At 40.0% G+C, this 23,338-nt stretch overlaps 1 protein-coding gene across 1 annotated transcript in view; it reads right to left on the bottom strand.

The window, feature by feature from the left end:
* The window catches only part of ATP10B (ATPase phospholipid transporting 10B (putative)), a 283,570-nt gene that overhangs the window by 133,917 nt on the left and 126,315 nt on the right, over nucleotides 1-23,338 (bottom strand). Inside the window, exon 4 of the mRNA XM_030927999.1 lies at nucleotides 951-1,245. Coding sequence (XP_030783859.1) covers nucleotides 951-1,225 — 275 coding nt within the window. The 5' untranslated portion in view covers nucleotides 1,226-1,245. The remainder of the gene's footprint in view (nucleotides 1-950; nucleotides 1,246-23,338) is intronic.

Raw genomic sequence — 23,338 nt, 5'->3', positions numbered from 1 at the left:
GCTTAGTAAACGGTCACTTATAATAAGAATTACAATATTGAGGATTATATATAAGCACATAACTTTTAATTTAAAATGATCTCATACATTATCTCAAAAGAGTTGCTGATATCTTCAAGTTTTCCACGTGCATCTTGCTCTCTCTTGCCACAATGCCTTGGCATGTGCAGCTCTGTCTGCAGGTCTTCTGCTGACTTCTGTTGTCCCTTTTCACTCAGGTAATGCTGTCTCTCTTTCATGTTATACTTCAATTCCCTGACATCCTTAACTAGGCCAAGATTTCCTTATTATTCACTATAATAGCACCATATACCTCTCCTTAGAAGTATCTATTCTACTTACAACTTTACATCAATTTATATAATTAAAAAACTAATGACTGTCTCTTTTACTAGACAATATATTCAATAAGGACACTTTCTCTCTGCCTGTCTATTTTTTTATGTATCTCTAGCTCCCAGCTCACGGCTTGAGACAGAGTAGAACCTGACAGATATTTGTTGAATTAAAGAATGAACAACAAAAACTTCTTAAGATAAATGTATTTAGATATTAAAGGAAAGGCAGCCCCCAGAGGGTAGTATCTCTGAGTTTATCTAAGTGGTAAATACTTGTTTAAAATATGTATTTTTGGCCAGGTGTGGTGGCTCACTCCTGTAATCCCAGCACTTTGGGAGGTTGAAGCAAGCAAATCCCTGGAGCCCAGGAGTTAGAGACCAGGTTGGGCAATGTGGCAAAACCCCATATCTACATAAAAGTACAAAAATTTGCCAGGCATGGTGGTGCTCACCTGTGGTCCCAGCTATTTGGGAGGCTGAGGTGGGAGATTCACTTGAACCCAGGAGGTGGAGGTTGCAGTGAGCCAAGACTGCACCACTGCACTCTAGCCTTGGGAACAGAATGAGACTCTTTATCTAAAAAGAGTATTGTTCAGATAAGTGGATCTGTACCTATGAAACTGCTCAAAGAGGTTCCGGGGCAGGAAGGTGAAGAGGGTGTATTTGGTTGTGCAGGTTCTGTTGCCGGGATATCTCCTGGAGACCTCTTCCCAATCTTGATGGAATATACTGTTGTTGGGGAACACGACCCGCTGCTGTGTCAAGTTGTAGCTCTGTCTCCCTTTCTCAGGAGAGAGCAGCGGTGTGGTTTCTGATGGACAATCGGGGAAGCCATCTCTGACTCTCCACTGCCACCGATGCCACGAAGAGTCCACTGAGAGGGCCATTTCCAGCAGCAAGCTAAGGTCTGAAAACAGACACAGGAGGAACTATGTTTAGGAGAAACATGCAGCATGTTAGCCTGTTCACTTCTGCCCCATCCATGTAGGGTAGACACTGAGAGTAGCCTCAGCCCACACTTTCACCTACTTCTTTGTAACTAAAGGTCACTAGATCCTGACCATTTGCTTCCCTGCTGTTCCTAAAGATAGGATTTCTGACATTAGAATCATAAGGATTTTAAGACTGTTTCTGATGTTAGAATCCCTATGTTCTAGGGTGACACGCTAAACAAATAATCACATAAATAACATGCTCCTAACACTGGGACACGTGCCATGGAAGCATTGAAGTGGGTGGGACATGCTGTTGGCCTAGTTGGGACTGTCAGGGATAGCTAAAGTGTGGCTTGCTGGGCTAAGACCCTGCAGGTCAGAAGTCTAGCTCTGGTTCAGTCCTAGTGGGGAACTGTCCCTTCACCTTCAGCTGATCTCCAGCTTCCTCACTGTGAAATGAGGAACACTGTTCTTACTATAGTTTTTCCACAAAATTTTTCTGAGGAACAAATTGGATAGTACAGAAAAATATATTGGGACACATCTTAAAACAAAGGAAAAGGTACCTATTCTTTAGGTTTTCTTTGGCGCTAACATTTTCTGATACTGATGACATTTTGCAGAAACTCACCTGTGGCCGGAACCTCAAATGAGAGTGATAAGTAGAATAGATGGGACAGGTTCTTTCCTAGGAAGTTTGTCCATAAGGTGACTAGGCTGTGCTACTGTCCACTCAATTGGCTTTTCTTAATCTAGATGGCTGGGGTGGGGATAGGGGATCCCTTCCTTTCTCTCCACTCCATTTGGTGGTTTCTGAAACTAAGTACTTGATCAAGCAGATGATCTGCCCAGGTGGCAAAGAAATGCTGCTTTATAGCACATCAAAAAGCTTGTCCACCACCATCAAGTCAGCTTCATCCCTGGTATGCAAGACTGGTTTAACATACACAAATCAATAAATGTAATTCATCACATAAACAGAAAGCATTACAAAAAACACATGATTACGTCAATAGATGCAGAAAAGGCCTCTGATAAAATTCAACACCCTTTCATGCTAAAAATTCTCAATAAACTGGGTATTGATGGAAAGTATCTCAAATAATAAGAGCCATTTATGACAAACCCACAGTCAATATCATACCGAACGGGAAAAAGCTGGAAGCATTCCCTTTGGAAACCAGCATAAGACAAGGAGGCCCTCTCTTACCAGTCCTATTCAACATAGTATTGGAAGTTCTGGCCAGGGCAATCAGGCAAGAGGAAGAAATAAAGGGTATTCAAATAGGAAGAGATAAAGTCAAATTGTCCCTGTTCACAGATGACATGATTGTATATTTAGAAAACCCCATCGTCTCAGCCCCACATCTCCTTAAGCTGAGAAGCAACTTCAGCAAAGTCTCAGGATACAAAATCAATGTGCAAAAATCACAAGCATTCCTATAAGCAATAATAGATAAACATAGAGCCAAATCATGAGTGAACTCGCCTTCACAAATGCTACAAAGAAAATAAAATACCTAGGAATACAACTTACAAGGGATGTAAAGGACTGCTTCAAGGAGAACTACAAGCCACTGCTCAAGGAAATAAGAGAGGACACACACAAATGGAAAAACATTCCATGTTCATGGATAGGAAAAATCAATATCGTGAAAATGGCCATACTCCCCAAAGTAATTTATAGACTCAATGCTATACCCATCAAGCAACCATTGACTTTCTTCACTGAATTAAAAAAAAACTACTTTAAATTTCATATGGAACCAAAAAATTAGGATTGTGTTGGCCCGTATAGCTCAAGACAATCCTAAGCAAAAAGAACAAAGCTGGAGGCATCATGCTACCTGACTTCAAACTATACTACAAGGCTACAGTAACCAAAACAGCATGGTACTGGTACCAAAACAGATATATAGACCAGTGGAACAGAACAGAGGCCTCAGAAATAATGCCACACATCTACAACCATTTGATCTTTGACAAACCTGACAAAAACAAGCAACGGGGAAAGGATTCCCTATTTAATAAATGGTGTTGGGAAAGTTGGCTAGCCATATGCAGAAAACTGAAACTGGACCCCCTTCCTTACACCTTATACAAAAATTAACTCAAGATGGATTAAAGATTTAAAAGTAAGACCTAAAACCATAAAAACCCCAGAGGAACACCTAGGCAAAGCCATTCAGGACATAGGCATGGGCAAAGACTTCATGACAAAACACCAAAAGCAATGGCAACAAAAGCCAAAATGGACAAATGGGATCTAATTAAACTAAAGAGCTTCTGCACAGCAAAAGAGACTATCATCAGAGTGAACAGGAAACCTACAGAATGGGAGAAAATTTTTGCAATCTATCCATCTGACAAAGGACTAATATCCAGAATCTACAAAGAATTTAAACAAATTTCCAAGAAAAAAACAACACCATCAAAAAGTGGGTGAAGGATATGAACAGACACTTCTCAAAAGACGACATATATGCAGCCAACAAACATACGAAAAAAAGCTCATCATCACTGGTCATTAGAGAAATGCAAATCAAAACCACAATGAGATACCATCTCACAGCAGTTAGGATGGCGATCATCAAAAAGTCAGGAAACAACAGATACTGGAGAGGATATGGAGTAATAGGAATGCTTTTACACTGTTGGTGGGAGTGTAAATTAGTTCAGCCATTGTGGAAGACAGTGTGGTGATTTCTCAAGGATCTAGAACCAGAAGAACAGAACCATTTGACCCAGCAATCCCATTACTGGGGATATAACCAAAGGATTATAAATCATTCTTCTACAAAGACACATGCACACATATGTTTATTGCAGCACTGTTCACAATAGCAAAGACTTGGAACCAACCCAAATGCCCATTAATGATAGACTGGATAAAGAAAATGTGGCACATATACAGCATGGAATATTATGCAGCCACAGAAAAGGATGAGTTCATGTCCTTTGAAGGGACATGGATGAAGCTGGAAACCATCATTCTCAGCAAACTAACACAGGAACAGAAAACCAAACACTGCATGTTCTCACTGGTAAGTGGGAGTTGCACTATGAGAACACATGGACACAGGGAGGGGAACATCATACACCGGGGCCTGTTGTGGGATGGGGAGCTAGGGGAGGGATAGCATTAGGAAAAATACCTAATATAGATGACGGGTTAATGGGTGCAGAAAACTACCATGGCACAGGTATACTTATGTAACAAACCTGCACATTCTGCACATATATCCCAGAACTTAAAGTATAATGATGATTAAAAAAAAATGCTGCTTTACCTAGGAGTTTCCAGTTTCTGAACTCTTTTAAATAAAGCCGACAAGCAAACTCTCACGGTTCTTTTTGGCCAAAATTTTCTTAAAGACCCAGATAGATATTATTCAAAGGTACATTTTATAAAGTTATAAGTTGTATATAATAGTCCTTCTCATGCAGTAGGCTCATAGGATAATTTTCTTTTGAATAAGTGGATAAGTGAATGTCAAGTACTATTAATCTTACAATGAATTACCCAGCCTGTCATGGTAAATATGATCGCTTAGGAAAAAAAGTTTTATTTCTAGTTTAAATGGTAATATTTTACTTTCTTCATGCCCATATGATCTGACCCTCATCGTAATTCTCCTCATAGCTTTCATCAATCCAACTGATTTTCAATCCACAGACCCCAAGGCTGCAGGAAGCTCTTCAGAGACTAAGTAAGCCCTTGTAGCAAGCATGAAAAGGTAAATGTAATTACGGATGCCTATCATAATGTGACCAAAAGCAATATTATGACATTTAGCAAGCTGGAAATAATATTGTGTATTTTCTTTGTTATTATAAAAAATGCACCAGCCAGGCACAGGGGCTCACACCTGTAATCCCAGAACTTTGGGAGGCCGAGTCGGGCGCATACCGAGGTCGGGAGACCATCCTGGCTAACACGGTGAAACCTCGTCTCTAATAAAAATACAAAAAATTAGCCGGGCGTGGTGGCGGACGCCTGTAGTCCCAGCTACTCAAGAGGCTGAGGCAGGAGAATGGCGTGAACCTGGGAGGCGGAGCTTGCCGTGAGCCGAGATCACATCACTGCACTCCAGCCTGGGCGACAGAGTGAGACTCCATCAAAAAACAAACACACACACACACACACACACACACACACACACACACACTTTCATGGATTTCTTTTTTACTGCAAAGGAAAAGGAAATGAAAAGATCATGAATAGCGTTGAAAATGCAAATGAGAAATCTTGCCTTGGTTAATGCCATCCATATCAGACTTCTCTCACTATTAGGTAGTAAGATCTTCTTAAATCAAGAGATTGGATTGATGTGGGAAATGTAGTTATTTTCGGTGGGGTAGGATTAAAAGTCCATTTATCATAAGAATAGTCTTTTTTTTTTTTTTAAGCATGTAAAATGAACTTCCTTAAAAATAAAGCAGATATAACTTGAATGTCAAATTGGTGAATGAAAGTTTGATGAGGAACTAAATATTTATATAGTTTCAAAGTATCCTCCCCCAATATTCATTATAATGATAAAAAGAATCACAGTGGAGAAATGTGGCAGACACCAACTTACAACAGAGATCAAAGCAAGTATTGAAGCTGTCCTCACAGGGTTAACAAGAATTCTGGACCGAAATAGAGTTATAACTAAACATTAATCAGGTTGCACTTTGACCTACTTCCTTGTAACTGAAAGTCACTAGATCCTGACCATTTGCTTCCCCATTGCTCCTAAAGATAGGATTTCTGACATTAGAGTCATAAGGGTTTTAAGATTGAGTTTCTGATGTTAGAATCACAAGGCTTTTAAGAATTGCTGACGATGTTTTTCAGATCCTGAAGTCCAGTGAAACAACTGACGCCAACCCATTTGAGGACCCCACATAGGAACAGAATCAGCACGAGGACACAGTTTCTTCATCTCTCTGTCCTATGATTTCACCCTGCACTCTTTGATCAATCAACAATCTTCACACTTCTCCCTGTTCTAAAACTCTTATAAACTTTAGCCCCAAACTCCTCACAGAGATGGACTTGAGGTTTCCTCCCGTCTCTTTATTTGACAGCCCTCCGATTAAATCTCTTTCTCCTGCAACTTGACATCTTGGCATATTGATTTGCTGCACATATTGGGTGCTGGACTTATTATGGTTATAGTATCACAAATAATGGGATACAATAACATCTCTTGCCTCCTGACATGATGCATTGAGAACATGAGTTTCCTCTCTGGTAGAAACATTAAGAAACCTCAAATTGGGGGGCTATTCTATAAAACAACTGGCCTGTGTTTTTCAAATGTAAATGATCAAAAAAGGGGCAAAATAACTGTTTATGATTAAAATAAAAATAAAAACTAAATGTAATGCATAATTCTGGGTTGAATCCTATACTAGAGGAAGATAAAATAGATATAAGGGGCATTCTTGGACAATGGGTGAAATTTGAACGTAAACTACAGTTAGGTGATTGATAGCATTTTAACAATCTCAAATTTCCTGATTTTGATAATTATATGGTGGTTATATATAAAAACACTCTTGTTTTTAGGAAATTCACCCCAGAGTATTTAGAGGGAAAGGGTAAGATGTCTCCATGGGTCAGAAAAAATGTATATGCTTGTGTGTGTGTATATATATATGTGTGTGTGTGTACATATGTGCGCACGTGCGTGCACACACATACACACACACAGAGTGGTATAGTCAGGGAAGGGCTCGTGGGAAAAGGAACATTTATTTAAAGTTACCTGAAGAAACATAGGAGTTAGCTAGGTAGGGAGGTTGGGGAAGAGTGCTCCAGGTAGAAGAATGAGTTCCAGAAATGGGAGGAAGTTCATGAGGTGTTCCATAGAGCAGTGGTCTTCAACCTTTTTGGCACCAGAGACTGGTTTTATGGAAGACAATTTTTCCATGGACAGTGGTTGGGGGATAGTTTTGGGATGAAACTGTTCCACCTCAGATTATCAGACATTCATTAGATTCTCACGAGGGCGTGACCTAGATTCCTTGCATGCACAATTCACCATAGGGTTGCGTTCCTATGAGAATTTAATGTCTCCACTGATCTGACAGCAGGCAGAGCTCGCCTGCCACTTACCTCCTGCTGTGCAGACTGATTCCGTACAGGCCATGGACTGCTATGGGTCCGTGGCTCAGGGACTGGGGACTCCTGGTGTAGAGTACATGGAATGGGAGACAAAGAGTGGCAGAAGTTGAGGCTGGAGAGACAGCCCAGGGTCAGATGGCCTGCTGAGGCTGTTATGCTGAGGGCAAGAGAAAGTCTGAAGAGTGCCAGGGAAATGACACATTGTGAGTGTGGATTCCAAGCGTCATTCTGGCAGAAGCATGTAATGGTGGGCTGGAGGGATGGAGACTGGGGGCAGAGGCAGCTCTTTGACAGACTGCCCCTTTCCCCTCCAAATAAAGTATTTCTTCCTGAGAGTGGAACAGGAAACAAAGAGGGATTGTATAACTCCATTATCTGAGGTGTGGTTTATTGCTGCTTGCAGAAAGTTTAGGGTGGGGCACGCCTGAAGAACTCCCTAAGTTGTAAAACCTTTGTCTCATTCTAGATTTTTGAAATGGCACTTCCCACTGGAAATAACTTGAGGATTGCCTAATTTTGCTAATTCATACTCAGATCACGACTTGAAGTGATAATCCTCTCAAGCACCAGCCTTACTCTCTTCTGGGCACAATGTCATCTAGATGATAGAAGGACAATCCTATATGGGGGACCTTTAGCCTAATAAGCTGGGCTAACTTCCGTTTTTTGAGGAATTCTGTTTCTCTCTCCCAAACTTTCTCCACCTTACCTGGCTCACATTTCCAATTGACTCCAATTCCTTTCTGTTTCATTTTAACGAGCCCAAATAAACCCCATCTCTAGCAAGTTCCATTTTCATTGTTAGGGGATAAATCAACTAGTCATTCATTGAATCAACAAATACTTATTGAATCCTTGTTTATTATATACCAGGTGAGTAAATCCTACCCATACATCCCTTTCCGTCTGAGCTTACATTAGGTGGCTGAGAGATTTTAAACACACACTTTTAGAAATAAATATATATTCACCAACCAGGAAAAGTGCCACTGTCAAAAGACAAAAATCACAACAGGTTTAAAGATCTTAATTAACTTTATTTTTGGTTCTAAAATTGGGCAGCACTTCATTTCATAAAATATAATCAGCATTCCAATGAGCTGAACAGAGGAGATTGACTTTGTAGAAAGGGCTGAAGAAAGCAGAAACACAAAACAGAAATGAATTTGTCATTTCAAAATTAGTTTCCTTGTAAGGCAGGAACAGGAAACAGAACAATAGAAAAATAACCGACTGGTTAACATCAGGTTATTTTTTTTTGTAAGGATTAAAGGCAGGGGCAACTTCCTTTCCATACCAATTGAAACTGACCTAGTTGGGAAATTATGTCTCTCTCTTGATTTCTCTGAAGGTGGATAACAATTTAGTTTCAGTTTAGTGAAAGTGACTCCACTTTAATTTTTAGTCTGGTCTGTTGGGGCCTAGCTTTGTCCAAAACAAGGCCTCCTATAATTTTTATTTAATACCATGGAAGAGAGCAGGGTACAGTGACCACATTACAGAGGGATGGGACCTTGTCTCCCAAGAGGTGGGGCTTGAATTGAGATCAGGGAATGAGTGAGAGGTGGCTGAATGGAATACTATTGTGTGTATATGTGTGTGAGTGAGTGTGTGTGTGTGTGTGGGTGCTGTGTTTCTGTAAGTAAGCATCCTAGGAAGACAAAGCCGTATTTGCAAGTCTTTTGTGGCTACAGCAAACGTGTTGACTTCAAGAATGGAGAGAAGACCCAAGTAGGCTAAAAAGCAGAAATAAGTCTTTACTTCAGAATTATTTTTCCTCCATGCCCAATTCTCTAAAAAGTGTATCAGTGGGTTAGGACTATGGGAGAAAAAAATCTGTAAAATTAAGTTTAATCTATACTTAGATTCTTGATAAATAATATAAAACTCTGATATTAGAATGAAATAGAATTTAAGAAACTTTGGCCTTCAGTTAACCACAGGAGTTTTTAAATCACTCTACCCTGAGGGCAAAATGTGTAAATCTCAGGGGAAAAAAAAGATTTCCTATTAGACATCTAGTTAGCAAACAATAACCAATGAAGAAGAAATAGTCTGGAGTTAGCAGATCTTCAAATCAATAATTACATCAGTTTTTCACAAATTATAATCATTCTTGAATCATCTTCTCAATTTTTACCACACTCAAATAGCATTTTTATTAAACGCAATATATTTTACTTTAGGTGAACTCACTTCTCAAAAGCTTCAATTTTTTATTTTTATTTTTTGAGATAGAGTCTCACTCTGTCACCTAGGCTGGAGTGCAACGGCAAGATCTTGGCTCACTGCAACCTCTGCCTCCCAGGTTCAAGTGATTCTCCTGCCTCAGCCTCCTGAGTAGCTGGGATTACAGGCACCTGCCATCATGCCCGGCTAATTTTTTGTATTTTTTTGTAGAGACAGGGTTTCGTATTTTGGCCAGGTTAGTCTTAAACTCCTGACCTCGGGTGATCCACCCACCTCGGTCTCCCAAAGTGCTGGGATTACAGGCGTGAGCCACCATGCCTGGCCAAAAACTTCAGTATTAACTTTGGCTTTAAGCTAAATCTTAATACCAAAATGAAGTGGTTTGACAGTATTGATTTTTTTTTTTAATAGGCACTGACAGGAACTACTTTTATTAAAATAAATAAAAACTGTTGATCCCTTATGACAACATTGGCCTACACCTCTATGTCTCTATTTGCTCTTCTGGGAACCAGGTTCAGAAACATTACCACTCGCCCAGAAAGGATCAGTCATTTCCATTATTTGTGGTTTACCTACTAACACAGGAAAGGCTGCTAACATGGTTTGCAAGTTTCTTCCCCTCAAAACAATAACAACAACAACAAACAACAGGGTTTTCATCAACCCTGAATTAAATAAAAAAATTCAGTGAGCCAGATTCCTATCCATTCCCCCAAGCATTGTAGTAGATCAAAGAAGGATTTGTAGTAAAACAATCTTATCATAAATTTCTTATCCATTTTGCTTTTTCTACTTATTTTGATTGGATTTACTTGAGTAATGACCATCACTTAGTCTTTTACTGATTTTACCAAAACCCGTTTACAGACAAAGAAACAAAGAAAAGGGGAATAGAATGATTTCTCTGTAGAACTTGTCATTTCTTCCTAATCCATTTCAGTAAAAGCTATATTTACTAGAATACAAGATGTCCTTTTTCCACATTTTAATATTTTTGAAACTAGATTGTTTCATACCATTGCTATGTTAGTGTTTTCTTATTTACATAAACTCACAAAGTATTATTAAATTGATGACATTTTAGATTCAAAAAAGATATCTAGTTGTAGACAAATATTCCAGAAAACAGAAATCGCCATTTGAAAGACCCTTCATAAATTTTGTAGTTTGGACCTGCCCAGGAAAGTTCAGTGAGGCCTTCGTGGGAAAGGAGCAGTCTAAGCGGAGACCTTATTCTGCAGTGGAGTTTGGATAGACTAGAAACCTTGAGGAAGGCTGAACTTTAGCATTCCCATTTGCACTGTACTCAGCTACAGGCATCTACATATAGCTGCTTGTATGGAATCAGTTCTTATGAGCACAAAAAAGTGCTCTGTCCTTCCCAATGGGAAGAACAAGAGCTGTGATTGTGCCTTATTCACAGGCTACAAAACATGTCCTATAATTAGGATGCCAGAAGCTGACTTCCTCTGGAGAGAAAGAAACATTAAGAAGAAATGTATGCAGGGTGGGATGGGGATTGTTGTCTTTGGTTGGTAAGAGTGGGGACTAGTGGGAAAGAGAGAGTGAGAAAGAAATAGCAACCACCTAAAATAAAATTAGTGAAAGGATGCAATTCTGTGGAAGATAATTAAAATACATGACAAATGTAATCCTATAGAATGGGCCTTTGTGGGAAAGGAAAGATGGGAGAGGAGTCCGTTCCATGACTCAAGCATCTTCAGCATGCCACACTCAGCCCCATCACTAGTCCTTAAGTCAATTAAAGCTTTTAACCCCTGATTGGTTTTCTCCTAGCTCCCCAACTCATAAGAGCTTTACTCCAACAGATTTCCAAACATGGATATTTTTTAAACAGACAAGAAAATATTTCTAGTCTGCCACATTATACTTCATCACCTGCCAAGTTCATTAGAGTTTACAGTATCACAAATTATCTTGCAAGCTAGTCTCCAATTTGGTGTATTTGGAGCTCAGATTTCTCTCACGAACTTTACATCAAAATATCCTACTGCTTATTTGCCATTTCTATTTGTTTTCTAGGTATTTCAACTTTAACAATTCTAAAACTCTTGGATTCTCTCCAAAATTCACTTTAGTTCCAGTAGTACCCATTTCCATGAATAGCATCTCTGTTTACCTTAATGACTTAAGAGTAAACTTTGACTTCTCTTTTCATTTACTACAGTCAATCTATTTTTAAGTTTTATCCATTTTTGCCCTTTAAATATTTTTCAAATCCATTTGCTTCTTAACCACTGTGCCTGGCCAAGCCACTATTTTTAAGTGTAGCAGATACTGTTGAGATTAATATATTGCAATTTTATTCGAAGGCATTATTAATTTTATGGTAGGATTTGTAATTATATATTTTCTCGATTAATATCAGAATTTTAGCTACTGTCAGGCAGAAGTTGTGAATTATTTGATGACAGAAGAGATCTTTCACACACTGGTGTACTAAAGACATTTGGACACATTGGTGTTGTCAAGGGATACCAGAACTGAAAGCAGGGTACAAGGTGAAATGCAGAGAGGAAAATCAGTGATGCAGAGTCCCTGACATAATAAAATGGTTGGGGAGATGAGATGTATATACACAGAAAGGTACTGAATAGGCTACCAATGGGAAATTGAATGAATGGCAGACAGTAAGGACCAGAAATTGTTAGAGATGTAAGAAAACACAGTTGACGGAGAAGGACAAGGCAAGCATCTTGGGGAAGCAGAAATAGCCAATTAGTGAATCAGAGAGTTGAGTAGCCAGAGGCAGGCATGAGTCCAGAAAGCACAAGAATAGGCAAATGAGAAGCTTCATTTCTTATCCCCGTGTCAGATTCCCTGAATCAGAAGTTCTGGGGATGAGGGTGGAAAGTCTGCACTCTTCACCAGCTCCCAGGTCATTTTAATGTAGGGGTTGCCAAATAGCAAATCTGGAGAGACACTGCCTTGTATGCTCACCTATATGTTCTCCCTTGAAAACTCGAACTACCTTTTCCCATTTTCTTCCCTTTATTCTAAGTCTGATCTCTCAAGTATCTTCCTAATGAAAGGCAAAAGACAGAGCAGGCAATATTTCCTTTGTGAGAGACAGGTAAAATGAGATGCATAATTTCATTTTTAACATCCCTCTAGGCAGAAATGTGATTTCACTTAAAAATTGTTTTATAGATTCTTTTGGTATGTTTTACTGACAAAATAATTAAGTTGGATCTAATTAAAAGTAAATAAATCACTCACAGAAGCTGGATGAATCAGTGCTGAGCTGAGAGGTGATAAAAGTTGTTCAAAGTTCATGAAGCTGAAAGCAATCAAAAGACAATAGTACACACCGACTGTCTCAGTTCACCTCAAATGTACGCATGGTCCATGAGTTACATACCAATTAGTACACCCTGGAAGAACCGAGGTGGGGGCAGGCATGGAGCAGGACCTGGGAAATTTTGGAGCAGCTTCCTTAACGGACTAGGCTTCTGGCTTAGCACAGAGAAGGTGGCACCAGGTTTGTGAAATGGGGTGAGAAAAACTGATACTAGAGTGGCTGCCTTCAGAGTTTTCCTAGGGAAGGAATATTCTTTTAATCAGCATTTGGGGTAAAAGGCAAGGGGACAAGAATTAAGGAGAAAAGGAAAAGGGAGAGGGAAAGGGATGGCAAATAAGCTGGCAAAAGCATGAGAAATAGAGATAAGATGGTAGAAGGTTTGGTGTCTGTGTTGGCAGAAAAGGGCAGAGAGTTTTTTTTTAAAGTCAATATTCACTTAGAAATACGTGAAATATTATAATATGATATAATGCCCTTCCATGTTACTTTAAAATTGTTAGTGAAACTTCGCAAAATAGAGTTGTCAACTATGAAAGCTATCATTTGATTGGGGGTCTAGAAGTCATGAAGGAGGGGCTGTCTCCTTCTTTGGCTTCAGGCCAAAGGGAAATGATTAAAGAAAAGCCACAGGAAAGAGTGGAGAATGAGAAATACAGAAAATTCTGGAAATCAGAATCGGCGATGGCTGGGAAAAACATAAGTCCCAGAGGAATTTTAGAAGTTGTGGGGGGTAAGTGGCATTGGATGTTCCTTAGGATCTGCTGGGTTGGGGATTCAAGCGATTTCATCTAAGCATTAAAGGACAAGGTAAGCCAAGCCAAGATATCTGGCTTCTATATGCCACTAACCAGCTGTGTAGCCATGGGCAAGTCATTATTCTCCCTGGGCCCTAGCTGCTTCCCCTGTAAAATGAGAGAACTGGACTAAGTAATCCTTAAGGCCCATATACATCTCTAGCACTTTCGTCTCAAGTTTAAATCTCACCTTGACTTCTGTGAAGTCCAGGGGGATGCGTGACCATGATAAGAGACCTTTCCAAAGGGCAGACTATTTCTTCCCCAAACGGCAGCCTGGACTCTCCATAAAAGGTAAGTGATCTCACAGCACATAATTGCTAAGTGGCTGCTTTTTTCTCTTTTCAGAAATGGAGACCTTTTCATTCCTCTGTTTTGTCTGAGTTCCTTTCTTATATGTGCTTTGGACTGGACATTCTCACACTTCCAAAAAATAACACAACCCTCTCAACTTTATTTTTCCTCTTTTATTAGATTAATAATAACAAGATGGTCAAAAGGTCTCCATGTTTCAAACTTCTAGTCCCAAAGTAGGGAGGAATTTCAAGAAGGATCCAACTGTCTATTGAACGTTGCCCCTTGGATGTCTTCCGAGAACATCAATCTCAGTTTGTCTCCAAACAGCCTCAGTATCTTTACCCCTTCATCTGCACTTGCCCCCTATTACCTTTCTCATGGAATGGCAACCCTACCCTTTCGGTTGTCCAAGCCTTTGATTCCTCTCTCACCTCTCATATCCAATCAATTATCATGTCCTGTTGGTTGTAACCCATTACATGTGTGTCAGTTTGCTTCACTCTCCCCTGGACCTGTTGCCACACACCTGTCCAGGCCACTCTCATCTCTAGCTGTGCTTACGTGGACTCATGACTTGTCCCTCTGCTGCCAGTTTTGCCCCCCTCTGTTCTCTTTTCCACAGTGAAATCAGAAATACGCCACCAAACTCTAGACCGATTCATGCCATCTCCTTGTGTAAAACCCTCTCTGATTTCAATTTACCTCAGACAGTATAAGGAACAAAACTTTAACATAATTTACAACTCCTTCCCCTCAAACTAGACACAGACTTTCTTCCCAGCCCTGTCTTTTGTTATCCTCTCTTTCACATTCTAGTCATAAGGAAATTATTTTATTTTCTTTTGTGTCCATCTTTCTCTCCCACTGACATACTATCATTACCAGCACGTTGTAACCCACTTCCTATGCTCAAAAAGCCTAGCTAATTTATGATTGAGGGGCTATGCATGTGCTCCACAGTACTCTTCCTTATCCCATTTTAGCCCTTAGTTCTGGGTAGTGAGCCTCTGTACAAGTCTGGATTGAGGGATTCTACAAGCCAATCACCCTTCTACCCCAGAGCTGCCCAAGAACAGTCACTACTCTACCCTCTACAGTGCCTCCTGGAAGCAGTCACCCCCTTCTACCCTAATGTCTCCTGGGAACAGTTACTCTTCTATCCCAGTGCCTCCTGGGATTAGTCACACCTCTACCCAATGCCTTCTGGGAACAGGCACTCCTCTGCCCCAGTGCCTCCTGGGAGCAGTCACCCTTTTATTCTAATGCCTCCTGAGAACAGTCACTCCTCTACCCCAGTGTTTCCTGGGAGCAGTCACCCTTCTATTCTAATACTTCCTGGGAGCACTTACCCCTCTGCCCCAGTGCCTCCTAGGAGCAGTCATCATTCTATTCCAGTGCCTCCTGGGAGCAGTCACCCCTCTCCTGAGGGCTTCTTGGGAGCAGTCACTACTCTACCTCAGTGTCTCGTGGGAACAGTAACCCCTCTACCCCGGTACTTTGTGAGGTCAGTTGCCACTCTATCTGCCAGTGCTCCTGGGAGCACTCACCCCTCTACCCTATTGCCTTGTAAGGACAGTCATCACTTTACACCTCCTTCCTAGGTACAATGACTGACACTAAGAAATACTTCACTTAGCTGGAAACCATCATTCTTAGCAAACTATCACAAGAACAGAAAACCAAACACCGCATGTTCTCACTCATAGGTGGGAACTGAACAATGAGATCACTTGGACTCGGGAAGGGGAACATCACACACTGGGGCCTATCATGGGGAGGGGGGAGGAGGGAGGGATTGCAGTGGGGAGTTATACATGATATAAATGATGAATTGATGGGTGCTGACGAGTTGATGGGTGCAGCACACCAACATGGCATAAGTATACATATGTAACAAACCTGCACGTTATGCACATGTACCCTAGAACTTAAAGTATAATAAAAAAATAAATAAAAATAAAAAAACATAAAAAAAGAATACGAAAAATAAAAAAAAGAAATACTTCACTTATTTGATAAACAAAAACAATAATTTGTAATTTAAAATTATTAAAAAATATTTCAAAGAACTTTATTTCTATTATCTCATTTCATTCTCCAAATAATCCTATGAGGTAAGTTGGGCTTGTATTGTAATGGTTCTTTTCAGCCGTAGGCATTAAATTCCTCAAAGTCTCCAGTTAGAAGTAACTGTGGTTAAGGAACTTGAGAAATCATAATGGAAGTTCCCTGTTTTTGGACCAAATTTTGGGAGTATAACAAAAAACATTTTAAGCAAAACAACCAAGGCAGCATGCGAAATAACGTCAATATAAATGACACTTACTCATGTAATTAACAATGTGTATGATGCGATATCACTTGGGACCTCCTCCCCAGAACTTTTTAATGCTTGTCTCTCCTGACACAAGAAACTTGAAATTAATTTTGTTTGTAGCTAACATCTGTTATGAAATATTAAATGAAAATTATTTTGATTTTATGACTCAGGGCTTTTGGATTTTTGGCTCCTTTGATCTGAGGGAATTATGAGAAACTGAAGTTTTGAGATTGGTGAATTATTGGGGAAGTGTTTTGAAACTCCTTTCCCATTACACAAGATTACAAGTTCTTAACTCTGCTCAGGAGAATTTCTGGCCAAGATACTTGTAACAGGATGCTCTCCTATGTCTCAGGAAAGGCTTTCCCAGTAGAACCAGGGTACACGTCTAAGAACACAGTTCACCTGCTTTCAATATTCTTTATCTTTTAATAGTAGTTTATACAATCTCTATTTTCTATATACCATTTTTATTTTTACCTAACCCTTTAGTTTCCTCTTTTCTTAAAAATGACTTGATATTTGCATATACTAGAATTGAATATATACTGGAACTGAAACTGTCTGGGTCAACTAGAAGATCTGCAGAAGTAAATTTGTTCATACTGGAGCTTCATATGTGATGAAATTGTGGTTTGGAGGATATGATTGTGGCTAATTAATTTTTCCATATATTAGAGATGAATCTGATTGCCCTTCTGAAATATTTATAATAATTTATAATGTATATTATTACATATAGGGGTAACTTGGAGATTGTGGGTTTGGTTCCAGAATACAACAAAGTGAATGTTGCGATGAAGTGAGTCACATATGTTTTTGAGTCCCACAGTGCATATAAAAGCTATGTTTATACTATACTGTAGTCTATTGTGTGCAATAGCATTATGTCTAAAAAATACATAGCTTAATTAAAAAATACTTTATTGCTAAAAAATGTTAGTCATTATCTGAGCTTATAAAAAGAGTTGTAAACTTTTTGCTGTTGGAGAGTTTTGTCTTGATGTTATTTGCTTTTTTTCTTTTTTAGGCGGAGTCTCACTCTTGTCACCCAGGCTGGAGTGCATGGTGCGATCTTGGCTCACTGCAACCTCCACCTCTTGGATTCAAGCGATTCTCCTGCCTTAGCCTCCTGGCTCGCTGGGACTAAAGGCACCCACCACAACACCCAGGTAATTTTTGAATTTTTAGTAGAAATGAGGTTTCACCAAGTTGGCCAGGTTGGTCTCAAACTCTTGACCTTAGGTGATCCATCCGCCTTGAGTGCTACCTCCCATAGTGCTGGGAATACAGGTGTGAGTCACTGTGTCTGGCTTGTCTTGATGTTATAGGCTGTTGACTGATAAGGGGGGGTGGTGACTGTAGCCTTATGAAATGTATTTCTTAAGTCATAAGACTTGAAAGTAGAGATTACTCCTTCATCCATAAACTACAGAATGAATGTTATGTTAGCATGCATGAAAACAACATTAATCTCCTTGTACATTTGCATCAGAGCTCTTAGGTCACCAGGGGCAGTGTTAAGGAGCAGTAACTTTTGTTGTTGTTGTTGAGAGACAGGATCTTACTTTGTCACCCAGGCTGGCGTTCAGTGCCATGATCATAGTTCACTGCAGTCTTAAACTCCTGGGCGACCCTCTCACCTCAGCCTCTTTAGTAACTGGGACTATAGATGTGAACTATCATGCTTGACTTTTTAAAATTGTTTGTAGAGACAGCTGCCTATGTTGCCTAGGCTGATCTTGAATTCCTGACCTCAAGTGATCCTTCTGCCTCAGCCTCCCAAAGAGTTGGGATTATAGGCATGAACCACTGTGCCAGGCCAAATAGTAATCTCTTGAAAAAAAATTGTTATTTTCTTTTTCTGAGTAGTAGGTCTCAACAGCAGGCCTAAAATATTCAGTAAACCATGCCATAAACAGATGTGCTATCCTCTAGGCTTTGTTGTCCTAATTTACAGAACACAAACAGAGTAGATTTAGTATAATTCTTAAGGACCCTAGGATTTTAGGAATGGCAAATGAGCATTGGCTTCAACTTAAAGTCACCAGCTGCATTATTCTCTAACTAGAGAGTCAGTCTGTTCTTTGATATTTTGAAGCTAGGCATTGACTTTTCTCCAGCTATGAAAGTCCTAGATGGCATCTTCTTCCAATGTAAGGTTGTTTGTCTACACTGAAAGTCATTGTTTAGTGCAGTCACTTTTACCAATGATCTTAGCTAGATCTTTTGATGACTTGCCACAGCTTCTACATCAGCACTTGCTGTGTCACCTTGCAGTTTTATATTATGGAGATGGCTGTTTTCCCTTAAACCTAATGAAATAATCTCTGCTAGTTTCCAACATTTCTTTCTTTTATCTTTTTGTTTTTGTTTTTTTTTTCGAGACGCAGTCGTGCTCTGTCGCCCAGGCTGGAGTGCAGTGACACGATCTCAGCTCCCCGCAAGCTCCACCTACCAGATTCACGCCATTCTCCTGCCTCAGCCTCCCAAGTGGCTGGGATTACAGGTGCCTGTCACCACACCTGCCTAATTTTTTGTGTTTTTAGTAGAGACGGGGTTTCACTGTGTTAGTCAGGATGGTCTCGATCTCCTGACCTTGAGATCTGCCAGCCTTGGCCTCCCAAAGTGCTGGGATTACAGGTGTGAGCCACCACACCCGGCCTTATCTTTTGTTTTCTAAGACAGGGTTTTGCTCTGTTGTCCAGGCGTGTCCAGGAGTACCGTGGTACCATCTCAGCTCATTGTGGCCTCGAAATCCCAGGCTCAAGCAATCCTCCCACCTCAGCCTACCAAGTTGCTGGGACTACAGGTGCAGGCCACCATGCCTGGCTACTTTTTTTGTACTTTTTTTTTTTTGTAAATATGGGGGTCTCACCATTTTGCTCAGTCTTGTCTTGAACTCCTGGGCTAAAGCAGTCTGCCTACCTTGGGCTCCCAGAGTATTGGGATTACAGGTGTGAGCCACCATACCCAGTCCCAGCTTTTCTTCTGCAGCTTTCTCACCTCTCTCAGCCTTTATAAAACTGAAGAAAGTTAGGGGTTTGCTCTGGATTAGGCTTTGGCTTAAGGAAGTGTTGTGACTGGTTAGACCTTCTAGCCAGTGCTAAAACTCTCTTATCGGCAATAAAGGCCCAACCTTCTATCCAGCTCTATAAAACTGTCTTCGTATTGGCAATAAGGCTGTTTTGCTTTCTTACCATTTGTGTATTCATTGGAATAGCACTTTCAATTTTCTTCAAGTACTTTTTCTTTGCATTCACAACTTGGTTAACTATTTGGTGCAAGAGGCCTAGATTTCAGCCTATCTTGGCTTTCAACATGCATTCCTCACGAAGGTTAATCATCTTCTAGCTTTTGATTTAAAGTGAGGGACATTAAACTCATCCTTTCACTTGAACACTTAGAGGCCACTGTAGGGTTATTTATTGGCCTAATTTCAATGTTGCTATGTCCCAGGAAATAGGGAGGCCCATGAAGAGGGAGAGAGATTGAGGAACAGCTGGATGGTGGAGTAGTCAGGACACACACATTTAGAGATTAAGTTTGCCATCTTACATGAGGGGGTTGGCAGTGCCCCAAAATGATTACAATAGTAACATCAAAGATCACTGATCACAAACCACCATACCAGGTGTAATAAATGACAAGGTTTAAAATATTGTGAGAATACCCAGAATGTGACCCAGAGACACAAAGCCAGCACATGCTGTTGGAAAAATCGTGCTGGCATCTTACTTGATGCAGGGTTGCTGCAAATAATTTATAAAAAACACAGTATCTGTGAAATGCAATAAAGGAAGTTCAATGAAGTGAAGAGCAGTGAAACAAGGTTTGCCTGTTATTATATAATTAACATGGACATAATTTGTAATAACAAACAATAAAAATGAAGAGAGGTTAAGTGGTTTAAGGTTGTAAGAATAGTCAGTAGTAGAGTTAAAATGAAGTCCCCAGTGCGTAGCCCAGACACCTTGGCTCTTGATTTTTCTACCTCAACGTGAACCAGAATTCCACTTAGGTTTACCTCCGTAGCCTGAGACATCTGTGATTGCCCTGGTTAGTTTGTTTAAAAATAACCTTTTTATTTTGAAGTAATTTTAGGTTTACAGGAAAATTGCAAAGATAATACAGAGAGTTCCTTTACCTGAGATTCTCCTAATCTTACATAGCCAGGATACATTGGTCAAAAACTAAGAAATTAATATCGATACAGGACAATGAACTAAACAACAGACTTTATTAAGATTTCACCTGGGTGATTTTTTTCACTTCTTAAATTAGAAAGCATTTCAAATTAGAGAAAAGTAGAGACTGGCCTTAGTGTCACAATGACACATAGGCCTCAGGGCACCAAAAGACTCAACGAGTTAAAGATTTGTGGACTGTTGGTTTGTCTTAATATTTCTTTGTTCTTTTTTTTCTTTTTACTTTTCTTTTTTTTTTTTTTTTTTTTGAGACAGGGTCTCGCTTTGTCACCCAGGCTGGAGTGCAGTGGCTCTGTCTCGGCTCACTGCAGTCTCCACCCGGCAGGTTCAAGCAATTCTCCCACCTCAGCCTCCCTTAGTAGCTGGGATTACAGGCACCTGCCACCATGCCTGACTAACTTTTGTATTTTTAGTAGAGACAGGGTTTCACCATGTTGGCCAGGCTGGTCTCAAACTCCTGACCTCAGGTGATCCGCCCACCTCAGCCTCCCAAAGTGCTGGGATTACAGGCATGAGCCACTGCGCCCAGCCCTCTTTATTCTCATCTGAAACAATACTGAGCAACTTTCTAATGTGAGTCACGCTTCTTCTGACTCTTCCACTACAGTGGGATCCCCCAAATCTAGGACCCCATGAGTTGGTATTGCTGGATAGTGATCTAGCTTTTTAAGGCAGGAACCCTGGGCTCTTGATGACAGCCAATCACAACTTTCTCGCTTCAATTCAGATGCTGAAGAGGCTCTCTGGTTATTATGAGACTCATTAAATTGCAAGAAAGCAAATTTCTCAACAGAGACTTTCCATAGCCATCAGACAGTATCACATACTTTTTTCCTTTATTGCAATATGCATGTTATGTTCTGAATAGGGTCACACAAATCCAAGTACATCTTTCTGAAGAATAGTAGACCAAAGTTGTTAATCTGTTTTTTCTTATAGTAAAGAAAAGCCTATTAATATCAGATGAGTGGAAGAGAATCTATAAAGTCAAAATGACTAAGGATCTCCCACGAACAAGACCACAAACCCACAAAAGCAGAACCAGAAGAAAGAGAAGAGAAAAAAGAATTGGGAAGAAAGTAGAGACATAGGCTTCGGTATTTAAGTACTCTTGTGGCTTGAATGGCTAAATGCCCGTGGAGACTTGGAGAAGCAGCACAGTGATAAATCAATCAGACACTACAAGCTTGAAGAAGAATGATAGAGTGCTGTCCCCTGGCTGGAATGCCTGATGGGGGTTGAGAGTTTCACATGCCTCCAGGAAATATCCACCTTCAGAAGACTTAGTCTCTGAGGTCTAATTTCCCTGTCTTCATTAAACCTCAATTGTTGGCAAGAGACCATGGATGTTTAGAAAAATCACTGGGCGTTGCTTTCTATATGCTCGTCTGATTGAGGCCACTGAGGCAGACCCACTGACATTCCCTGGTGTCCAGGGAGGTCGACAGCCACCACAACATTTTTAGGGTGTTGTTGAGGTTTTGTTGTCTGATTTTTAAAATAAAACTAGCATTCTTTCTGGGGGTAGTTTGGCTTATTATTCTAATATAGGAAATTGAGATAAAAGTAAATTAACACGTATAGGTAGCTACACTCAACTCCTGCCCCCTTCCAATCTCTAATAACTTCATTCTGTCCTCTCATGAGAGAGCCAAGGAGATAACACCCCATCTAGTGAGTGGATAATTAATTTCAATTTTCTCAATCTTTTTAGAGTTGTACATGTGAGGATTTGGTGACTTTTTACATTTCCAATATAATGTTCTCTGTCACAAGTGCTTCTTAATTGTCCAGGCTATAGATATGACATCTAGGCAGCTTTCCTTTCCTTTGGACCATTAGTAAGACAAATGGCTTTGCTGTCCAGCAGTGTGGGGTGGGGCTTTGTTGAGTTTAGAATCATGTAGAGAAGCCTCTGAAGGCATGTATGGGTTTGGAATCTGTAATATCACAGGGTATAAATTGAGAAGAGAAGTAAAAGGCAAGTTTGAGTTAAATCTATTCCATCCTTCTGCTATGTTCCTGTGGCACTGAGACTTGTTCTACATCGTGATGGAAGAGCTGTCTATCTAGGGAAAAATCCATCCTGACTCATTTATCTTCACAATGACAACAATGCAAAGTTCTTGGATTCTCTCATGGATTAAAGAGCCCTTAGAGACTGAGAGTCAGACAGTGTATATTGGCACCATGATAACAAGCAGACAAATGATACACACCAGAGAACCAGGCAATAGACCTGTGTACATATGCGAGTTAGTTATGTGACAGATATGGCCTTGCAAATCAGTACAGACAGACCCACCCCTTGGAAAATAGTGTTGAGACCATCAATAAGTCATATAACAATGACAACAGAAACTTGTTTCTACTTCAACACGAAAACTAAATTCTAGGTGCATTAAAGATCTGCCTCATTGAGGGGTGAGGTGAGGAGTAAAACAAAATACGAGAGCATATCCCTATGGTCTTGAGGCAGGGAGGAATCTCTTAGGGCACAGGTATCAATAAAGAAAAAGTAATAAATCTCACTACATTAAACTTTCTGTGCCCTAAACAACATGGAAAGGTAAACCACAGTTGGGAGGAGATGTTGGTAACATTATTAGATACACAAATTTGAAAAGGAAAAGATAGCTCGATAGAAAAATAAAAAATGACATGTATAGGTTTTTCACAGAAAAGAAACCTAAATATCTCCAAATCATACAGTTATTTTCAGCCTAACTAGTAATCAGGGACAAGTAAATTAAAACAGCAACAAAGTTATCTTGTTATACCATCATAAGACTGGCAAAAAATAAGAAGTCTAA

This window comes from Rhinopithecus roxellana, chromosome 3 (genome assembly GCF_007565055.1).
Source record: "Rhinopithecus roxellana isolate Shanxi Qingling chromosome 3, ASM756505v1, whole genome shotgun sequence".
Taxonomy (NCBI): Eukaryota; Metazoa; Chordata; class Mammalia; order Primates; family Cercopithecidae; genus Rhinopithecus; species Rhinopithecus roxellana.
Note: the sequence above shows the minus strand (reverse complement) of the source record. Positions and strands in the feature narration are given on the sequence as shown.